The sequence below is a fragment of the Eleutherodactylus coqui genome, chromosome 4 (genome assembly GCF_035609145.1).
Source record: "Eleutherodactylus coqui strain aEleCoq1 chromosome 4, aEleCoq1.hap1, whole genome shotgun sequence".
NCBI lineage: Eukaryota > Metazoa > Chordata > Amphibia > Anura > Eleutherodactylidae > Eleutherodactylus > Eleutherodactylus coqui.
This window is the reverse complement of record NC_089840.1, coordinates 210,320,126-210,335,601: the sequence shown is the minus strand read 5'-3', so window position 1 is coordinate 210,335,601 and position 15,476 is coordinate 210,320,126. Positions and strand designations below refer to the sequence as shown.

General features: G+C 43.5%; 1 protein-coding gene across 2 annotated transcripts in view; it reads left to right on the top strand.

The window, feature by feature from the left end:
* The window catches only part of SIRT1 (sirtuin 1), a 78,857-nt gene extending 68,181 nt beyond the window's left edge, over positions 1-10,676 (top strand). For both annotated transcript variants that reach the window (XM_066600690.1, XM_066600689.1), the window contains exons 6-9: positions 642-721; positions 2,306-2,492; positions 4,391-4,924; positions 9,068-10,676. In XM_066600690.1, the coding sequence (XP_066456787.1) occupies positions 642-721; positions 2,306-2,492; positions 4,391-4,924; positions 9,068-9,369 (1,103 nt within the window). In that variant the 3' untranslated portion in view covers positions 9,370-10,676. The remainder of the gene's footprint in view (positions 1-641; positions 722-2,305; positions 2,493-4,390; positions 4,925-9,067) is intronic.
* Positions 10,677-15,476: the final 4,800 nt, after the last annotated feature.

The window sequence follows — 15,476 nt, the reverse complement described above, 5'->3', positions numbered from 1 at the left end:
AATTAGAGATTTATAGATATGGGAAAACCTCTTTAGTGAATGCCTTCCTGAAAAATGAGTTATAGAAGCGCACCAGATCATAGGAACATCCAGATTTAGATCACCGAAAACAAGAGAAAATGGTTCATACGAATTTAAAACTTCTCTGGTGGTCTAAGGTAGTGGGAGGGTCAATATCGCCAATTGTGGTGGTCTAAGTAGAGTTAATTTGTTATTTCCTGGGTAAATGGGGTGTTTAATACCTGGTAGTCTATGGCACATAAGGGGGTTAATATGTTGTTCCTTGGTGGTGTAGGATAAAACAAGGGGTTAGTACCTGGTGTTTTACTTGCTGCCCCAGCAATGTCCTGTAGGTAGCATTTGGCTTCCTGCCTTGCCCCTGACTGTACAGGTCCGCACTAGACAGAGGAAGGGGCAATTATGAACAGCCACACGGTTCTCTCAAAGATCAGGCCAACTGAAGACTTCAAGACGCGCCAACTTCTTAGCAAGTGTTTGTTTTTGTTTTGCTTTAAAAATGCATCTTCTAGTCTGAAAAATTCCAGTATAAATTAATATTACAAGCCTAGAAATGGATAATGGACAGGCAGGTTCTGTTTTATAATGTGCTTTGTTTACGGTGGCCTTTTTGTTTCCTATAGGATCGTTTGCCATGGCTTCCTGTTTGATATGCAAAAACAGAGTAGACTGTGAAGCTGTAAGGGAGGACATATTTAACCAGGTAATGGTTTTGTAAAGCCAGGATGACCTCTTGCTGTTCATGGAACTTTGTTCTCTCTCATTGTCCCATTCCAAGAACCCCAAGGGTCTGTTTCTACAGGTGGGAAGTGCTGCATATGTTTTCACAGGCAACTTCACTCCCTCATTTGAAGAGGTGAAATGGGCAGCATGAATGTACAAGCTACAGATTTAGAATCCGCACTGTATGTCCGTTCTCCTGTGGATAGCGGGCTGAAGTTTTCTGTATAATTTGGGACAAGAGGGATGTGTGTCTTTTTTTTTTTTTTTAATGGGATTGGGGGGTGTTCTTGTGGGGGGGATTGGAAGTTCTGTCTTCAGACTAGGTCACCCAGTCTTTACAGTGTCCTGGCCCAAGTCTCTTCAGTGACTGCTGTAAGAACACATGACTGTTCACTTAGGGACTATGTTTTTCATAACCTTTATTTGCAAACTGTTTTCATGTAGCACAAACTTTATCTGGTAGAATGCGTTATAGTCCAAGGGCCCTATTGTGTATTCTGAGTATCTGGTGCCTGCCAGGTCCAGCACCACCATTAATTTCCTTGTTCTACTCCTGAGGGAGCTTTCACACGGGCGGTAATCGTGCGTTTTTTATTTTTTTTGCACGATGTGACATCTGCAAGTCGCATGTATGTGAAGCCCATGCTTTCCAATGGGTTCCTTCATATTGGCGATGTTTTGTACACCGCTACATTGCGATTAAAAAAAAATTGTGGCATGCTGAATATTGCCGCAATTTGCAATGTTTTGTAGCCCATGTTTCTCTATGGAGCTTTTTTCTGTTGCACTGCACGAAATCGCAGTTTTCATGTGGTGCGATGCAACATTTACTGTAGAGAATCCTACGGTTTCCCCTAAAATGACCCCTAGCTGCATTTAAAAAAAAAAAAACGTCACCTAACAGGAAGTGTCCGTTCCCCTCCGAAGCTCCGGGACAGTTGTCTTCAGCCAGTGCTTCCTGGTTAGGGGGTTAAAACATTTCGCCTCGAGGCAGCACTGGCTCTGATTGGCTGAGCCGTGGCACTCTAAGCAATCGCAGCCAGTGCTTCCTAGAGGAGGGATTTTTAAACTGCGCTTCTTGACCAGGAAGCGCTGGCTGAAGACTACAGGCAACTGTGGCAGAGCTTCAGAAGGAGACATGTAGCAGAGTGAACAGCGCCTGTTAGGAATTTTTTGTTTTGTTTTTCTTAATACTGCATGACTTATTTTTGGGGTAGGGCTTACATTTCAAACCCCTCAAAAAATCCCAGCAAAAGAGCACCGAAAAATTGCAATATCGCTGCAAGAAAACGCAGCAATATCGCACAGAACACAGCTGCCATATCGCTGCAGTTTTTCTCGTGGCAATATCTGTCGCCCATGTGAAATTGGCCTTAAACAGAACCATAAAAGCTAGGAGTGGTAATGTGAATGAACCATTAGCATCGTGTCGGATTTTCAGCATTTGGCAACCTGAGTAGTGGAATTCAATTAGTAGTATAAATTTTCCGTGTAATTTTTATTGGGAGTCCAAGTTTACGATTCGGGAAGAAGGTGCCATTAACTTTTTTATTTTTTTATGTAGATTGTGCCACGCTGTTCAAGATGTCCACCAGATGAGCCACTTGCAATTATGAAACCTGATATTGTCTTCTTTGGGGAGAATTTGCCAGAGGAATTTCATAGGGCGATGAAGTATGACAAGGATGAGGTTGACCTTCTTATTGTCATCGGCTCTTCGTTGAAAGTGAGGCCGGTTGCTTTAATACCAAGTAAGTGAAGTATTGGCATTCCGAAGCACACTGTAGTATGAGAATCTGGAGGCCATTTTGCATAAATGAAGTGGAGACTGGGAGTGAGATGAATTCATGTGTGGTGAAACTTTTTACTATGAATCGGTGTGTTGCTTTAACTCGTTAGTGACCACTGATATGCCTTTTGATGGCCTGTATCGGAGGTCTGTGAAGAAAGATCACGCAGCAGTCTCTCTCCATACACTGTGGTTGCCGGCTGTTTCTTACAGCCGACACTCGGCGGCAACAGTTCCGATCAGCTGTGCGGCTGATCAGAGCAGTTAACCATTTAAATGCCCCGAACGATGTTTGGGGTCCCATATGGCCCCACGCGGTGAGATTGCATGGAGTCGTGCGGGTGTCATGGCATCACCTCATACTGCAGGAGCTATCAAAGCATCGTAAGTTGTTGTTTTCCCTGGGGACTAAAAAAAAAAAAAAGTAAGACTGCGAACAATAAAGCTTCACTAATTTATTTAAAAGAATAAATAAATAAAAACCTCTTTGCCATATTTATAATAAAAGAATTTAAATAATAAAACAAAAAAAACATATTTGGTATCACTGCGTCCGTAAAAGTTCGATCTATCAAAGTAATACATTATTTACTCCGCACAATGAACGTCATGAAAGACTGTCTCTAAGTAAAAAAATGCAATAAAAAGCAATCAAAGAGTCTTATGTATTCCAAAATGGTACCAACGTAAACTGCGGGACGTCCTGCAAAAATGAGCCCCCGCACAACTACGTCAACAGAAAAATAAAACAGCAATTGTGCACGGAAGATGGCAGCAGAAAATAATTTTAACATTAAATATCTTTGAAAAGAAATACAAGTAGTACAGCAATAAAAACTAAGTTTGGTATCATAGTTATCGTTATGACTAGAGATGAGCGAACGTGTTCTTAACGAACACTTACGCACCCGGACACCGGCTTTGCCGAGGACTTCAGTGTCCGCGCGTAAAGCTTCGGGGGGCGCCGGGGGGCGGGGAGAGGCGCGGCGGCGCGGGGAACAGGGGGGAGCCCTCTCTCTCTCCCTCTCCCCCCCCACTCCCCGCCGCACCCCCCCGCGCTGCCACGGCGACCCCCAAACTTTTTTCGCCCGAGCACGGAATTGCTCGCAAAGTTCGGTGTTCGGGCGAAAAGGGGCGGAGCCGAACACGTTCGCTCATCTCTAGTTATGACCCATAGAATAAAGTTAGTGTGAATTTTGTTGCAGTTTGTGCACCGTAGAAATAAGACGCAAGTAAATTTCTTAATTTTTTTCCATTTCTCTCCACTTAGAATTAAAAAAAAAAAATAAATAAATTTCAGTACATTAAATAATACCACTTAAAAATACATCTCATCCTGCAAAAAGCAAGCCCTCATATAGCTACGTTGATGGATAAATAAAGAAGTTACCATTTTTTTTAAATTTTTTTTTTTTTTTTAAAGGGAGGAAAAACAAAAATGGAAAAACTGAAAAAAGCTTGGTCACTAAAAGGGAAATGCATATTCATGGCAGAATATTACAGCTACTTTTTAAGGGGATGTCCAGTTACTCGACAACATACCCCTTTTACTAAAATAAGAGCATCAGTACTTGCCTGTTCCCTTCTGTCGCAATCCAGCACTGCAGCTTATGCGGCCCCGGTGTTTGTGACAGATGATGTCACCGCTCCCATGCGGAGCACCATGATGCCAGGAGCTTGAGAACGAACACCGGGACCACGGCTGGACTGCAGCTCTGGATTGTGATGACAGGAAACCTGTAAGTGCTGCTGCTCTTCTTATTTTACTAAAGGGGCCTATTCTCCAGTAACCAGACAACCCCTTTAAATTTGACCTTCTAATTGAATAATTTAAATATATATTTCTTTTCTTCTCCCAAGGTTCAATCCCTCATGAAGTGCCTCAAATATTGATTAACAGAGAGCCATTGCCTCATCTGCATTTTGATATTGAACTACTTGGTGACTGCGATGTTATTATAAATGAACTGTGTCAGACACTGGGTGGGAAGTATACAGAATTGTGTACGAGTCCTGTGAAACTTTCACAAATCACAGAAAAGCCTCCTCGACCAAACAAAGTACTTCCGGTTTTGCCAGATACAATACCACCTAGGCTAGTGGGTACGGGACAAGGTATATTTTCACAAGATGGGTTAGCTTGTCCAGAGTTACCGCTGACTCCACCACTTGAAGATTGCCACTCTTCAGAAAGTGAATCTGAACTTTCTCAGAACGGAACAGGAAAAATGGGCGCCAGTATAACACAGCTGGAGTTGTCCGAGCCTGTAAATGAGACTCCAGTTGGCAACAATGAAGATTCCAAAAAGTTTGTTACAGAGAGCAGTATTGATCCATCCAGGACAAGCCTGACAAGTAAAGTCACAAAGGAACAGATAAGCAAGCGTCTTGATGGTAGGTGTGCAGGTCTTTCAAGACTGGTTATTTCAGTAGTCCTCATAAGTGTATCCCCAGCTAATCTAACCTCCTATTTTGTATACAGTCTTGAAATACACATTTGGTCCATATTCCTCACAGTATTTCCTGCACCTTATTTTTTTTTGTATAATTACATATTGGATGGTAACACAATAAAACCCATTTTAATACGACACCTTGAGGCTTAGAAGGCCTTTAAGAGGATTTTTAAAGTTTAAAAATAAAGTAGGTACTGAATAGTATGAAGGGGGGAAAAAAAAAATCACCCCTCTCTTCTTAACCCTTTAACGCCACAGGGTGTAACTGTACGTCGTGGCAGGGTGGTACTTGGTGCAAGAGGATGTACAGTTACGCTCTGTGGATAGCTCGAGATCAGGAGAAATCCTGTGCTATCCGGCAACAGGAGCCGGCAGTTACCAATAGCCGACCTCCCGCTGCAACAGCAGGGGTGCATCAGGACAGCGACCCCCCCCCCCCCCCCCCCCCTCAGAAGTCCTGCAATGCTTTAGCATAGGTGCTATGGTGCAAGTCCCCCATAGGGACACAAATGGTGTGTAAAAGGAAAAAAAAAGTGTCAAAAAAAATGTAAACCCTCTTTTTGTGCTTTCCCCTTACAGTATTTTTCAAAAAAAAAATTTTAAATTAAATTCGCATATTTTGTATCGTCGTATTCATAACGACTCGCACAACAAATTGAACACCCCTTTTAACCTGCACAGCAAAGAGTGTGGGGAAAAATCCCTTAAACAGAGCCAAGATAGTTATTTTTTTTTCCATCTTGCATCCCCAAAAAAATCAAAGTGAGGGGGAGGGAGGCAAACTGAGAGGGGAGAACTACTTATTGACTGTTTGACTTCCCCATTGCGTTTTTTTTTCTTTTCTTATTTGTCACTGAAGACCCCTTTAGGGTACGTTCACACCTAGTGAAAATGCAAATTTTCTGCAGCAGAAAAGTCCACAGCATTTCAGTAATAAACTGAGTTAAAATCCCCACCTTTAGGCCGCCTGCAGACGAGCGGGTCGGATCCGGCGGCGAGAATTCTCGCCGCGGGACCCGACCCGAGCGCCTGCAGGGACGAGCGCGTACTCACCAGCGCCCGGTGGCCCCAGCTCTTTCATGTGCCTGCTGCCGGCGCATGCGCAGACCGGAGCCGGCGGCTGCGTGAATGACGTGCAGGCTTTGAGCGGCGGAAATCCCGCCGCGGGATTTCCGCCTGTGTGCAGGCGGCCTCAATGCGGATTTTGGTTAACCACGTTTTTTATTAAAGGGGTTGTCCCGCGAAACAAAGTGGGTCTATACACTTCTGTATGGCCATATTAATGCACTTTGTAATGTACATTGTGCATTAATTATGAGCCATACAGAAGTTATCAGAAATTTTTCACTTACCTGTTCCGTTGCTAGCGTCCTCGTTTCCATGGAGCCGTCTAATTTTCAGCGTCTAATCGCCAGATTAGACGCGCTTGCGCAGTCCGGGTCTTCTTCTTCTTCTCAATGGGGCCGCTCGTGCCGGAGAGCGGCTCCGTGTAGCTCCGCCCCGTCACGTGCCGATTCCAGCCAATCAGGAGGCTGGAATCGGCAATGGACCGCACAGAAGCCCTGCGGTCCACCGAGGGAGAAGATCCCGGCGGCCATCTTCAGCAGGTAAGTAAGAAGTCACCGGAGCGCGGGGATTCAGGTAAGCGCTGTCCGGTGTTCTTGTTTAACCCCTGCATCGGGGTTGTCTCGCGCCGAACGGGGGGGCTGTTGAAAAAAAAAAAAAAACCCCGTTTCGGCGCGTGACAACCCCTTTAATTTTGAAAAGGTCAAAACACAAATCATGACTTTCAACATTGCATTCATGTGTTTAGTCAGGGGGTTACAAAGTTGAACAAAATGCCCAAAACTTATATGTCAGATATTAATTCTTATAAAGTAAGATTCAAGGTGGTTCTCCTTTAACAGCTAAACCCCTAATAAAGATAATAAGATTCAACCTGAGTAGACCAGATACAAAAGTAATAGTCGGAGGAAGACAAAGTGAGGAAAACACATAAGGCAAAAATCTGGGGGGTGAAGGGAGTTGGACTGTGCTTGTTGCTTGGCATATCAGTGCATCTGTGTTAGTCAACCCTTCTGTTGACTTGATCAGATGATATGTACTTTTAAAGGTTGGTGGTGGGGGCTTAGATGATGTACTTGATGGTAAATAAGCTAAATACCCCTGGTAGGGTCGACGATCTGGCTGTTGGATTCCAAAGACACAATAGTGAGTATTGGTGCCAGGATGACCAGGTATCGGTGCAGATTTTGACTCAAAAACAGCTGTGCATCCGCAGCAGATATTAGCTACAGCCCTACACCTCCACTTGCAGTTCTTTGTACTCAACGCAGCTATTCACCCGGCAGCCTCCAGTGAGCGCAGCACCGCTGGTCAGGTGAAATGCTGCCGAAAATCCGCAGTGTTTCCACTATATATGAATATATTCTTAAGCAATACTAACCATACTATAATAATCAGGAAATTAATAGTCAAGTGTTTAGCCAGCCCCATCAGCTCAGCAGGCTGCCATATTGGCATGCTACATGATGACACTAGGAATATAGCGTGTCCTAGGTGGATGGGACAGAGTTCTGAAGGTAAGATTCACCTGTCAGATATCTCCTGTGGGCGTCTGATATTTCTCACACACACCGTTGTTAGAGGAGGCCAGAATGCTCTTCCAAGCGTTGTGCCTCTTCTGACTACTTTTGGATCTACAGTCTGTAATCAGAATTTCATATTGCTTACAATATAACTAATGCACGTGTGTGTAGATATTGATTTAAAGGGGTAGTCGGGGTGAGGTGGGGGGGGGGGATTAAGTTGAAACCTGCTTAGCATTGTGTGTGTATAAAGGAGGGGGGGGGGGGACCCTCCCTTACCCAATACCCCAGATCTCTTTTTACGGGAATTACACGGAGCAGTATAGATGCTGTATAGGTGTCAGCACCTCAATTTCCAGCCTGCTTTCAACGCTGGGTCACATAGATGGAACCTTCCCTCCGTTGGCCCTGACAAGCTAACATAGACTCTTAATCCCTATACCAACTATAGAATCATAATATTTTGCCCTTCTGACCAATGACAAGTTTTTATTTATTTATTTTTTTTGTATAAGATTAATTGATGTGAAAAGGGTAGTTGCAAAAACAGTAGCTGTGGTTGGCTGTGACCTAATAAATACATTTTGTTTTTCTTTATAACCTCACTAAAGGGTATCTTTTGGGCCAATTTCACATGAGTGAGTACAACATTGATGCTTGAAACTTTTGTGTTCAAAAACTCCTCGCATCACTTGAGGAAAGTGTTTCCCATTGTTTTCAATGGGAAAACTCGTATCACACGCCGTGCAATGCTTTTGCCAGCCCCATTGTAAGCGATTGGCAAGGCATTCCAAGGGAACGCCCAAAGATAGGACATGCTGTGTTTTATGCTTTTTTTTTTTTTCTTGTTTGTTTTTTGGTAAAAATCACATGTATATGATCGTATTCAAAAGAATGCGGCTCATATTCGTGTATCTCAGCGCACATCCCGCGCGATTTTTCTCGGACATGTGAAAATTGCCTTACACAAGGCAATTTGTAACCTGAATTATCGCTGGGAACAGCGAATTTGGGCGATGGTCATCCCATATACATGCAGCCACCCACAGGGCACTGAACTACAAATTGCTCACTTTATTGGAGTCTCTGGTTTTTAGCAAAAACAAAAACCAAGTGACTGAGCAACTTTTGTTTTAGACAGACCGACTATCTTTTAGTGATGGAGGCAGGGCGGCCAGATGAGATCTCCAGCCTGCTCTGACTCCATTCGCAGAACTATCACTCCTGTGTAATTCAGCTGCGGACGCCCATGTTTCTCTATGGGCGGCTTGAACTGTGGATCCTCTGTGCGGGTGCCCTGTGTGGATTCTGCAATTCAAGTCCGCCCGTGGACATTAGGCCTGAAGCCTTATTTATACAAAGTGTAGATCTGATCAGTTAGCTAATATTCTAATTTATATCTGGTGGGGGTTGATAGGAATAACCTTTCAAAAATGTAATGTTGCAGGCTTTTGTTGGCGTTGCGTAGTTTAATTCTCCCTCACTCTTTTCAGGCACTCAGTATCTTTTCCTGTCTCCAAATCGCTACATTTTCCATGGTGCAGAGGTGTTCTCCGATTCCGACGATGACTTGTCATCTAGTTCATGTGGAACCAACAGTGACAGTGAATCCTTACAAAGCCCCAGTTTACAGGAACCTGTTGACGAAGAGAGCGAGAATGAAGAATTCTACCGTGTCAAATTTGACAATGACTCTGACACAGAACATAGAGTGGAGCTTGAAGATGAGGCCGAAGCAGTTGTAATATATGAAAACCATGAGGCTTTAGGTAATGATACATCAGCAACGTTATAGTACTGACATCGCCTTACCATCTTCTAAACACCAGCATTAAGGATTTAACCTGGACAGTAAAACGCATGGAAATCTGTGGACTCCAAAGCATGCAAAACACAAATGTCAAGTATAAAACACACAAATGGTCATAAGAAATTTTTTTTTTAAACTCTTTATATTCACTCTAAACCATTCTGTACTTATTTTTGTAACTGGCATTTTCTGTCTCTGCGTAGTGGTGGAACTTATTATGCAGTATTGTGGTTAATAATTTATGTATCCTTTTTTAGATAAAACTTTGGTTTTGTTTGTTTTTTCGTCCAAAAACCTGTAAAAGAAGAGATTTAAATGTAAGGTTTAAGTTAAAGGAACAGCTAAAATAGGCCAAAGACAAGGTTTTGTCATAACTTTTTTTTTTTTTTTTTTAGTAGCATTAGGTTATCCGATGCTGAAAGTTTTTGTTTTGTTTTTGTTTTTCCCCTCCTCAAATCTGACTACACATTTTCCAGTCTATTCCTAGACTAAGTTTAGTTATTTTTTTGCGTTTTTTAGTTTTTGCCGTTTAGACTAAACAAAATATTTTAGTGAACAATGAGCCAATGTAAATGATAAATTTCTACTTTTTTTTTTTAAATCTATGAATGTGTCTGTACAGTTCTCGAACACTATAAGTGGATGCTTGGCTCTCTTAGTCAATGCAAAAGTTTCCGCGATATTCATGTTCCGCAGCTTTATTTTATTTTGTGTGTCAAAACTGTGCCTAATTTATTTTCTTAGGTTTTTGTTGTCTGTGTACGGGTGGGGAGAGCTCTGTCCCTCTGGTAGAATTTGTATCAGAGTCCTTTCAATAAAAAGTTTCATCTTAATATGCAAATTTCCTGTAGTATGTAATCTTGATACATATTGATATTTCAGTATTTATACTCTGGAATGTATCTGTACAGTTTTTGAAGGAAATGTAACTTTTTATGCATTTGAATCATAATGTGATACCTTCTTGACAAGTGACAGTTTGTTTCTCCTTCCATATTAAAATGTGTTCCTTGTATTTAATTTACATGGTATTTTCTGTGCTCACCCATGATACATTTTTAATGGGTCATGTATGTAACTATAGAACCTATAATATATTTTTTTTCCTTACCACCCTACATGCGATTAGAGCGACTAAATGCTAGACAGTTCTCCATGACAGCCAGGTCTTAGTCCTAGCCCAACTATCGCTGAACGCTTTGACAGATCACCCCAGCAGGGCAGAAGCTGGGTTATGGCTGCGTTCAGTCTTTGGAGCATAGAGATGGAATTAAACAGTATATCCACCTTCCTCCCCCCCCCCCCCCCCCTCCCATTAACTTCAATGTTGTAGGGGTTTTTTTTTATGTAACTTTAATAGGGAAAAGAAGAGAACCATTCCATTTTTAATTATCTTTCTGCTCCTAAAATGGAACAGAGATGGGAAAACCTGAATGCTGGTGTTAAATTGCTTTAAAACTGCCTTTCCACACAGCAAAACGTGGGCTGCCACCCTGACTACCCTCAGCGGTGGCTGCGTGGTCTTGCCACTTAATCCCCGCAAAATCGTGTGGCCGCAAGCAGTTTTCGTTGTGTGTAGACATGCAGCCTAAGTTGAACAGGAAGTGACCATTTCTGGTTGTAGCTTCCTACCAGGAGAAAGTGTGATTATAGGACCACTGAGGTGTGATTCTTCTGTGGTTGCACAATACAATATAGAAAGAATTGGAACTCCTTGGTATGATGGAGGGGGCACGGCCATGTGTCGGGCAACACATTCCAGAAATAAAACTCCGGTAAATGCAAAGTCCAGCACTGCGGAGATATAGAAAATGTTGAAGTTTCATAAATGCCAGGAGTTATGGGTGACTTCTGCAGCACTGCCACAAGAACAGGCTTTCTGTGGCGAACCAAATTCCAGTATAGAACTTTGGCAATCTTTCAAACTAGGCGGGATCTGATGTTAAAAATGAATAGCTTTATACTGGGGTTGTATATTAGAAACCTTTTTTTTTTTTTTTTTTCCCAGAAACGGTGCGTTCTTGTCCATGCCCTGTATCTGGTGTCACAGCTCGGCTCAATGCCATGCTTTTCTGTGGGGCGGCGCTGCACTACCAGATGCAGATTGTATATTACTTATTAGCGGTGTCCCATAAGGGGAAATTTGTTACATTCCGAATCCGGACAGTTAATCGTGGATGTGGTTTGCATGTCTGTATGAGGCGTTATTGTTACAATAAATTAGTGTTGCTATCATTAGGATGTAGTCATGTGCCTGTTTTGACACTTGTGCAAAATGTGTGATGTGAACACCATATTTTTATTAGTTTGGCCTAATCAGTAAATTAGGATATCTATTAAGAAATTGTCTGAGTAACAAATTTCAAATGCCCCGACCTGGGCCTGCCTACACCCCCACCACATACACCTCGTATTTACTAAAAAATTTATGTTGAACTTATGGCTAGAGATGAGCGAGTATACTCGCTAAGGCACATTACTCGAGCGAGTAGTGCCTTAGCCGAGTATCTCCCCGCTTGTCCCTAAAGATTCAGTGACAGGTGAGTTGCGTTCCTTCCCGCGGCCACCCGAATCTTTAGAGACAAGCGGGGAGATACTCGGCTAAGGCACTACTCGCTCAAGTAATGTGCCTTTAGCGAGTATACTCGCTCATCTCTACTTATGGACCTTTTAGCACACTTTTCAGGAGCTCCTCTGACTCTAGTTTGGCAGCAGTGACTTGCAGGTAAGGATACTTGCAGGAGATTCCTTGTTAGGAAGGAACAATAGGATTCTGTACCGTGAGACAAGCCATTCCCAAAGCTTGCGTGTGATGCAATGTTTCCATTTTAAACAATGAGAAACACTTCCTGATCCTCCAGCGCTACTCCCTGAAGTGATGCGAAGCATTTTTGACAAAAAAAACCAAAAAATAAGTTTCTCGGCCTGATATCACGCTCGCCCGTGTGAAGTTAGCCTTACAAAGAATAAAAAAAACTAACAAGGAACAAATATGCAGGTCCTAAGAAGCTGCACATGTATGAAAAGACATGTTTTGTTTTTTGTTAAGCAAGTGTGCACCTTGCCTATGGGCTCCTTTATGCTGGCGAGGGCGATATCAGGCCGTGAATCATGGCCTGCTATTGCGCTCCCTAGCAATTGAAATGTGTGGATGAGAGGCGGTTTCATATGGAAACAGCCTCGCATCACTGCGGGGATTCCCTTCATCACTGCGGCAGAGCATCGCAGAGTTCACCCATTACTTTCCGTAGGGCTGGTGCAGCTGCCGCCGGCCCCATGGAAGACATTGGGCGATATCGCTAAAATATGCTGCGATTGATTTATTTTTATTTTTGTTCCATGCAACATCGCATGAGTGAAAACATCGCAAAATGGGAATGAAACCATTGAAAATCATTGGTTTCATAATTATGTGTTTTCAGTCTCGCATTGCACAAAAATCACGATATTTTAATGCCAGTGGGAAGGCATCCTGAGGCTTACTACGCATGCCTTGAGCTGTCATCATGGGATAGCCGACATACTGGAACTACTCAGTGCGTCCATGCTCATGGCTCGGGTCAACACTGATTTCATGAAGGAAGAGGATGGGAGTGGGGTCCCAGGGCAGGCGGATGTGCCTGTAGGCCAGTGGACAAGTTGCTGGGACTGGTGCAAGCAGAGGCAGCTCTCAACAAGTGTATGGTGCAGTAGGGCAGCCAGTCAGGGACTGTACAGATGAACCACCGAAGGGGAAGGATCTGAAGAGAGCCCTGACTGCGGAACAGGTTCCTTCCAAAGACTAGAGCGGGATCTCTAACCTGAATAAGGGGCTGCCCATCTTTTAAAGGGGAGAGCACTAACGCCTTGTCTACCTCCATATGACATTGGAGACTAATGGAGGTACAGTAGAGGCCTTATACACCTCTGTGGGTTTTCTGTTCCAACACAGTACCATACAGAACCATTATACTGTTGTGTGTATGAGCCCTTCTAGAATTAGGCGGGGGGCGTATATGACTGGCACCTGTGCCCATTTGCTTTGTTAAAGAAAGCAGAGTCCTGAAGCAGTGAAATCCTCTACAAAATGATTACAGATTACCCAATACAAGTCACGTATTTATCCTCAGGTCGGCTACACACAAGTGGAAGCGTATTGGTGCGCGCCTGAGCCCTGTGTTTTTGCAGAATGAACTATGCTTTTTTTTGCGCATGCATTGGCATATTTTACTGTACTTTTTGTGCCCACAGGGCATGTTTATTTGCACGCGTCAAACAAAGACGCACCAATTCAAATGGCTAATTAGTTCTAGATGTGTTGTTCTTCCAGCAGAATTACGGAGTGTTTCACGCATCTTCTTCCGTGTTGCTAATAAATTGCAGCGATATTGCGGCATTTTCGGGCGGCGATATTGCGATTTTGTGTCGCTACAAAGTTGCGAGCCTTTGTAGCGCTTTTTTTCCGGGATTTTCGGGAGGCTTGAAATATAAACCATACTTTGAAAATAAGCCCCAGCTGCATGAAAGAAAACCCAAAACAATACATTACCTAAGAGGCACTGTCCGTCTCCTCTGCATTTTCGGCACTTGTTTGAAGAGCTTCCTGGACAGGAGTTTTAAAAAACCGCCTCCAGGAAGCGCTGCTTCTGATTGGTTCTCGAGCCGCGGCTCAGCCAATCAGAGCCAGCGCTTGATAAAGCCATTACAGCCATTGAATGGGCACACGGGCAAGAAAATCGCGCAATTTTAGCCTGTGATGCGAGAGTCAGTAAGAATGCAGATTTATGAAACCAATGTTTTTCAATAGTTTCCTTCCCATTAGCAATGTTTTCACTGATGCGATGTTGAGAGAAAGAAAATCACGGCATGTTCCTCTTTATGTGATGTGCGATTTTTTTTTTTAGCTCCCATGTTTCTCTATGGAGCCTGCTTTTTATCACATCACAAAGCACGAACTTGCGATTTTCGTACGATGCGATGCGTTTTTAACATTAGAAAGTCCTATTCACTTTCGCTCTAAAAAAAACGAATGATTGTATAGCGGGCGGCAGTGTTGCGATGTGCGATTATTCTAAAAAAAAGAGCATCGCTGACGCACAAAAATCGGGTGAACAAAGATGCGATTTTAGCGTGATTTTCTCGCAGCAAAATCGCAATTGCACATGTGAAACTCGCCTAACGCTGCGTTCACAAGTACCTGATTTGCTGATTTTCCACAGCTAAAAAAAAGTCCACAGCAAAATTCAGACCATTTCGTGTGGATTATGTGCTGATCCAAAGCAAATTTCTTCACTTTAGTTAAAATGTGAAATCTTCTGTGGATCCGCACCAAATGGCGCAAATTTTGACATGGATTTTGGTGCAGATTTTTTTTCCTCTATGGAAAATCCACAGCAAATCTGCCTTGTGTGAACATACATAAACGGAGACCATTAGGCCTCTCCATGCAGAATCCCACAGCGTGTCCCTCCTTTCCCGCAGACATGAGGCCTAAATATTGATTTTACTTACCTGTCCGGACGCTGCGGTTTCCCGTCCGTCACGGGCGGATCTTTTTTCCTTCTGCCCGGCGAATGTGCTCGGCATGCCAGCAGCATGCGCTGTGCACTCTTTTCTTTCTTTTTTTTGAACTCCTGCTCTCCCGTGCTCCCACGGCAGAGCAGAAATTCAGCTGCGGGTGTACCGCGGATCTGGACAGCTTCCACAGGCTTCAATGGAAGCCTGCGGGAGACCTGCAGAAAATGGAGCATGCTGCGGGTGATTTCCCGCACGTGCGATCTGCGTGGCAGGGAAAAATCACATCTGCAGGTATTTTGTAATTCTAATTGTCCAGTGGACATGAGGCCTTAGGATATATGCACATGGCGGAATGCGCTGCAGAATTTTCCTTGCAGAATCTGCCTGTAAGAAATCTTTCCCCCTGCATGTTTTGCTGCGGATCCGCATGCGGATTTAGCCCTGTCGATAGGCAAAATCTGTGTACGGAATTCCCAACACGTTTCCTTGCTGATCCGTGTCAGGAAGTGACATCATGCAGAAACATGTCGCAAATTTCTCATGGAGACTTTCTCTGTTGACAGGGCTAAAATCCACTTGCGAATCCGCAGGAAAAA